The sequence below is a fragment of the Chaetura pelagica genome, unplaced genomic scaffold (genome assembly GCF_000747805.2).
Source record: "Chaetura pelagica isolate M959 unplaced genomic scaffold, ChaPel_1.0 scaffold72, whole genome shotgun sequence".
In the NCBI taxonomy this organism is placed as follows: domain Eukaryota; kingdom Metazoa; phylum Chordata; class Aves; order Apodiformes; family Apodidae; genus Chaetura; species Chaetura pelagica.
Window position 1 is genome coordinate 3,977,567 of NW_009952560.1, and position 6,874 is coordinate 3,984,440.

Below are 6,874 nucleotides of genomic sequence, written 5' to 3' on the forward strand. Positions count from 1 at the left end.
CTTCCGATGCCAACCCGGTGCTTCTCACCTGTGTTGCCCTCAGTCGAGGCTTTGGTGGGGGGAGGTTGGAGAGGGGCTCGGGAAGTGTGTGTGGGAAGCATCACCTTTCCTCCCCGGAGCCCACCAGGCATTTTGTGGAGCAGCTCAGAACAGCCGAGTGCATTGCCCAGAGCAAGCCGGTGGAGAGGCCGCTCGCTCAGTACGCCAAAGAGTGCAGCTCCAGCCAGCAGAGCCTGCTTTCCAACCCAGACCTGACCTGGACTATCTCCGAGGAGGGTCCTCCGCTGCTCCAGGTGCAGGTCCTGGACTCCTTGTCCCCAGGTCTGGCTGTCACACCCCGGCAGCAGCACGGGAGAACTCACCCTCTGAGGAGGCTCAAAAAGACCAATGATAAAAAGCGGACAACCAATCCCCTCTACAACACGATGTGATCCTGAGCCCTTGGCTGTGATTCCTTACCCAGAACCCGTCGTGTTGCATTCACCCAAGGGGCAGGTGTAATATAAGGAACATGCACTTTATTGGTTAATTTTATATATATTGTCATTTTACTGTTCCTGGCGCATGTAGGTGTGGGTTGGTTCTTCTCTGTGTGTGACTCTGACTGCAGGACTGTTTGGGGGTTTTTTTAAGTTGTTTTTTTTTAACTCAGATAACCTCAGATGTTCTTTTTTGTTGTTAGTTTGTTTTAAAAGAACACCTTCATCATGCGAAAATTGCCGTGGGCTTGTTGCAGCAGGGTGGGGTTTTGCTTAGAACCAGATCCTAGTTCCTGACTTGAATTTTCCCCATGCCTCGAAATGGTGCTGGGCAGTTTTTGGGGTGTGAGAGCCCCCCTAAATGTGAAGGCTGTGCCAAGGGCCCTGTGTTTGGCCTTTCTTTTATTTCTGCAAACTGGAACTCCACGATGCTGGTAGATCACTCAGAAAGCTACTTCAGGACAAACCCCCCCCCCAGGCTCAGTTTGGCTGGTGCATCCCCAAAAGGAGTACACAGGTAGATCCTCCCAACAGATGGGCTCTGCAGACCCTGAGCAGAGGTGGGTCATGCAGAGCCCCCCATTTTATGTGGAGGTGGAGCAGAGCTCCTCCCCGAGCTGCCAAGCTCACCTCTCCTCAGCTGCCCCAGACCAGCAGGTGAGAGGAGGAGACCCCCCAAACCCAGAGTGTTCTTTTAAAACAAACACCTCATTAGGGTTTTAACCCTCCCATTACTTGAATACTGCTGTGGGCCTTCCAAGTTCATGGCCATATCATCTGTCCTTTGCTCTCCTGCTGCCTCTCCTCTGCCCAAAAGCTGTTCTTGTCTTGTGCTCCCTGAGTTTTCTCTCCCCTCTGCCCTGCTCGTGGGCACTTCTGGTCACTCCCACACCCAGAGGCTGTTGTACTTGTTACACGAGGTATTGCCCCTACAGAATGCAAAGCTGTGTCCTCTCTGCTGTCACTCCTCATGCTCAACCCAGAGGGAAGATCTTTTCTGAAAGTTGTTTTTTTTTTTTTCTTTTGTGTTTTGCCTAAATTGTATATATGGTATTTATATAGATTTTTTTTGTTGTTGTTTCTATGTTGTTGTTTTTTTAAAAAAGGGCAAGACTGCATTCTGTAAACTGGAAAACAGAACCACCTTACTCAAACTCAGTGCTGTTCATTGTTATCTGCACAGAAATGGGAGTGGATTTGACATTATGAGCTGTCTTCCCTTTCCCAAAGTGAGCCTCTTTGCCAGCCTTTGCCAAATGTGTCCCTTCTCCTCCAGTTCTGCCTGAAGCCCCATTGCCCCACGGTGAGAGGAGGACCGTGCATCTCCCTGTCCCCTTCCTGCCTGAAGCTGGGTTTCAGAAGTGCCAGTTGGATGTGGAAAGCTGTCGGCTGCTCTGAGCCATTCTGCAGGTTCTTGCTTCCCTGGAGAACCTACTTTTGAAGGATCTGCTCCAAACATCAGCAAATTATTTTCCTGTTTTCCATGTGGTTTGGCTAAATCAAAGCTTCTCGTTTCCAGCCCTGCATATCAGCAAACTGGGTGTGTGCTGTAGGAACAGGGAGAAAGGGACTTGGCCATGGCAGAGGAGCTCTGGGTCCTGTCTGCAGTCCCGTGGCAGGTCTGTGGCAGAAGAACGTGTCTGAGCCTGGTGCTTGTCTCTGGCCCAGACCTGCCCTCCAGGGAGGAGCGAAGCAGAGACAAGATGCAGAGTGGCTCCAGCTACTGAAAGCCCAGCACAGGGAGGACGTGGTGTGGGAGAAGCAGCAGGCAAGGCCGTGCCTAGAAAGCAGCACTGGTGCTGGAGAGCCCTGTGGGCTCCGATGGGACAAGCTCATCTTGAGCTAGAGAGGAGTGCAGGAGACTTGAATGCTGTGGGGTATTGGGAAGCAGCATGGGTCTGCCCTGGGGAAAGGATGTCTGTACCACCCAGCTTGCCTACAGCAGAGGATAGCCTAGTGGTTAGCAAGGTAATCCCATCTCACTGCCCCCCTGTAGCTCCCAGGGATCCTTCTGTGTTGAGGAGCCCAGGCTTGGGGCCATCAACATGTCTGTCCTTCTCCACCAGCGTGCACTTGGTCCCTCCCCTTCCAAGGAGCTTGAGCCCTGCTGGAGATTTGTCACCTGTGCTGGCTGTGGGCTGGAGCCCAGCCTGAAGTAGCCCAGTAGGGCCTTGTCTTGGGTCAAATAGCACATCATTCCAGGCCCTTTGAGTCACGAAGTCATCATCCAAGTCCCTGGCCCAGGAGGCCAGATACTTCTTTGGAACACTGAAAGACATTTGGCTTCTCCTAGCCCTTTCCAGCTGGCTCCAGGGCTGGGCAGGCAGTGTGGAAAGGCCAAGTGGCTCATGTTGTCTTCTGAAGGACAATTTCAGTCCTCACCTCCCCCACAAGTTTCTCCAGGCCCCACTGCCCCACCATTCCTGACCCCAGGACACGTCTGCCTGCCCCTCCGCGGGCGGAAGGGACGGGTGCCGCCAGGCCTGCCCTGCATGGGAGGGAGCGTTCTTGGCTGGCAACGTGTCCTGGTGACGAGGATCTGTTTGGGAGGGGAAAGCCCGGATTATAATTTGTTCCCTTGAGAAGGGAGAGGAAGGAGATCAGGTTTCTTTGCCTAGCTTCATCTCAGGAGAAATGCCCTGTATGAAGACTTTTCCATGCAGACCAGAAATGCTGCTTCTTTCCAATGCTCTGCTGCTCTCCAGGTGCTGCAGCTGGGGAGAGCAGTGAAGGGGCACATGCCCTTGCAGGGTGGTGCTTTGCTGTCCCCTTGTCCTCGGCTCTGGCCTGACACAACTGTATTTTTCTCTGGGAAGCCTGTGGACAGGTGGAGGGAGTTGGGGAAGATGGTTTTCTTGCAGAGTTATGAAGGCCTTGGAGGGCTGGAGGCTCTGACCTGGATGGCAGAGGGGGGAACAGGCTGGAGGGGCATGTTGTGCAGCTCTCCAGGGACCCTGGGTCCTCCTTGGCCAGTGCCTGTGTAATGAAGCCACCAAGTCCCTGGTGTCAGAGCTCTCTGCCTGGGGACTGTTGTCCCCTTTCCATACTGGTGGCTCAGGGGTTGGTGGTGCTTTGCTTCTGCTCCCAGTGGCCGCCCCATGAGAGCTTCTTGTGACCCACCAAGCTGGCAGCTCCAGGGTGCTCAGCAGCTGACGGAGCCTTGCTGATAGAGGGGTTTTAGAAGAAACGTGTTGTTTTAAGGGCATTTTTGTACAAAGGAACTGTTCTTTCTGTCTCTGTCGAAGCCCTCTCGGAGGACGCTTTATTGTTTACATTGACTCCTGTACAATATCTCAGCCATCACCCCCCTTGCCCCCAGCCCCAGCTGTACTGTAACATGTGGGCCTTGCACAAACGGATAGTGTGTGCGTGAAACTGGTTTTTACACTGCGTTCTGTTGCACTGTGTGTGTGTGTGTGTGTCTGGTCTGCTTGAGAAGTTGTGACATGTACAAATCTCTTCCCCTTTCAGCCCTTTCCTGGGGACACGGTCCCGGTGGCAGGAGGGTCAGGAGGTGATGCCGTTTATGGCTCACTTGGATGTTAAATGGGGCAGGGATTAGCTCCATGTCCCTCTGCCATCAAAGGCCCGGTGGAAGGTAACCCACCCCAGCTCCAGCTGCTGCTGGGGACCTCCTGGGAGGAGCGATCCACTGGGAATCAGCTTGGGCACAGGGACACTTCACCTGCCCAGGGGCTCCCAGAGCCCTGCAGCTCTCCCAGCCTGGCAGCAGGAGGAAGCCACCCCTGCCCCAGGTCCCCTGCTCCTGTCACTATGTGTCCTGCCTTAATCTGGTTCTAGCTCCACAAACCCCCCCCACTTCTCCCTAAGAGAGGGGACCCCCCCTTGTCCTCCCCAAGCCCTTACTGTCGCAGGGCAGAGGCAGATGCTGGCCTGGTGCAGGAGGAGTCTGGGCTGGAGGTGCTAACAGCCCGCCCGCGCTGCAGACATCTCTGTTGGCACAAAAGAAGGTGCCAGTGCCTTTTTATTTTCCCTTCTAGAGATGTGATGTCCATGTGCTGGTTTGTAGGGATCGGGGTGGGGCCGGGCAGTCCTGCCACACCATGTGCTGGAGCAGGAGCCCCTGGGCACTGCTGGTGGTGGGGCTGCAAACCAGGGAGGAGGGCACTTCTGTCTGCTCCTCCTGGATCTTCCTTGGTGGCTGGGATCGTCCCTTTTCTCCCTAAAGACTTTATGACTGATGTGCTCAGCTGTTTTTAAATGTGAACTTGTGCACTGATGTGCAGATTCAATGTTCTTGTTACTGAATGAATAAAGTTTTATTTTGCAGATGACACTGGTGTGCTGCCTCCTGCCTGGCATGGGGTGGGGGTGAGGAGCACAGGGTGGCAGCAGGGTCTGGGGAGCCAGAGTGGGATTGTTCTCTCGTGTCCCCTGTCAGAAAGGTAGATGGATCCATCCCTTCCCAAGCATCTTCTGAGCCAAGGAGCCATGCTCCTGAGAAGGTGCTTTCCTAGCTGTGATTGCAGGAAAGGTGCTGGGTGTTGTGTGTGTAAAACTGGGAGGGGGGTGCTGTTGGTGCCCTCGCTGCACTGCTGCAGGCAGAGGAGCTGTGGGGAGGTCCTGGGGTTTCAGCTCCAAGGAACAGACAAGATTTTTAGCTGGAAGCTGGACCAGACCTGCTCCAAGCACCGAGTAACAGCAGAACAAGTGGTGTCTGTGTTGGGAAACAGCCCATTTCAAGTGAGTTGGTTTTTACCCATCATGGTCCCTGTGGTGGCAAGAAAGTGTGATTAAAAAGCTCGCTGGGTGCTCCCTCTGGCCCTCCCAGCTGTGGAGAGGGCTCTGAGCATGAGGGAACAGAAAGCCAACCCCCTTGGAGCTCAGCCTCACTGTCCCAGCAGGAAGCTTCCTGCAGGGCCAGGAGTGCAGGGCCATCACGGTGGGACATGATGGGGCCAGCAGTGTCCCTAGGGTCCCTCCCTGCTCCCCCCCAGCACCCAGGGAGGTGCTTCATGGGTTCTTTTCTACACTTGCTGGGGTTGTGGATTGGAGGATGGGGACCTGGGATGGGGCTTGCTCCATTCCCAAGCTCCCAGGGCAGAGCAAGCCTGGTCCATGGTGAGATGGGGCAGGCAGGGGAAGCCTCTGCATCCCCCTCACTCCCTGCCACCCCTCTGGCTGTCACCTTTGCCCTCCTGAGAAGGTGCTTTCCTAGCTGTGATTGCAGGAAAGGTGCTGGGTGTTGTGTGTGTAAAACTGGGAGGGGGGTGCTGTTGGTGCCCTCGCTGCACTGCTGCAGGCAGAGGAGCTGTGGGGAGGTCCTGGGGTTTCAGCTCCAAGGAACAGACAAGATTTTTAGCTGGAAGCTGGACCAGACCTGCTCCAAGCACCGAGTAACAGCAGAACAAGTGGTGTCTGTGTTGGGAAACAGCCCATTTCAAGTGAGTTGGTTTTTACCCATCATGGTCCCTGTGGTGGCAAGAAAGTGTGATTAAAAAGCTCGCTGGGTGCTCCCTCTGGCCCTCCCAGCTGTGGAGAGGGCTCTGAGCATGAGGGAACAGAAAGCCAACCCCCTTGGAGCTCAGCCTCACTGTCCCAGCAGGAAGCTTCCTGCAGGGCCAGGAGTGCAGGGCCATCACGGTGGGACATGATGGGGCCAGCAGTGTCCCTAGGGTCCCTCCCTGCTCCCCCCCAGCACCCAGGGAGGTGCTTCATGGGTTCTTTTCTACACTTGCTGGGGTTGTGGATTGGAGGATGGGGACCTGGGATGGGGCTTGCTCCCTGGTCCATGGTGAGATGGGGCAGGCAGGGGAAGCCTCTGCATCCCCCTCCCTCCCTGCCACCCCTCTGGATGTCACCTTTGCCCTGCCTTTTTGCCAGCTGCCCCCTCCTGCCCAGCTCAGCCAATGCTCGTCCAGCTCCACTCGGTGCCCTTGTAGGGTCCAGGGCTTTGCTGCCTTTCCAGGAACCACGGCTGCCCTCCCACAGGTCCCGAGCCCTACAATCCCTTAATCCCCTCGGGCCAGTGCATCCCTGTGGGACTGGGCTCCGCTAAATCCCAAATCTGGCTTCTGAGTGTGCCTGTGAGCACCCAGAGCCAGGGCTGATGGCTCTCCCCATGGGGCTGCAGCCCCCTTGCTCCCCGGGGAGCAGGGTAGCAAAGCCACTGGGTGCTGGGGGTGTCTGGAGCCCGGGGGCCACCCCATGGTGAGGGTCTGTGGGGCTGGGCTGGCCCCAGGGTGCAGGGGGACCCGTCGCAGGGTCGCAGCCCTGCGGGATGCCCACCAGCCCCGAGTCCTGCTTCCCCAGGGGTAACAGCAGCCCGGGGGGGACTGTTGAGGATTGACCCTCCCCTTGCTTTCCCGCAGGGCTTTGGGAAGATGCTGCCTGGCAAGAAGGGACAGAGCTGCTTCTCCTGCCCCCCGAGTCCC

At 56.1% G+C, this 6,874-nt stretch overlaps 1 protein-coding gene across 1 annotated transcript in view; it reads left to right on the forward strand.

The window, feature by feature from the left end:
• The window catches only part of SSH2 (slingshot protein phosphatase 2), a 64,138-nt gene extending 63,707 nt beyond the window's left edge, over window positions 1-431 (forward strand). Inside the window, exon 15 of the mRNA XM_009993209.1 lies at window positions 1-431. This exon is cut by the window's left edge and continues 1,531 nt beyond it. Coding sequence (XP_009991511.1) covers window positions 1-431 — 431 coding nt within the window.
• The last annotated feature ends 6,443 nt before the right edge of the window (window positions 432-6,874 follow it).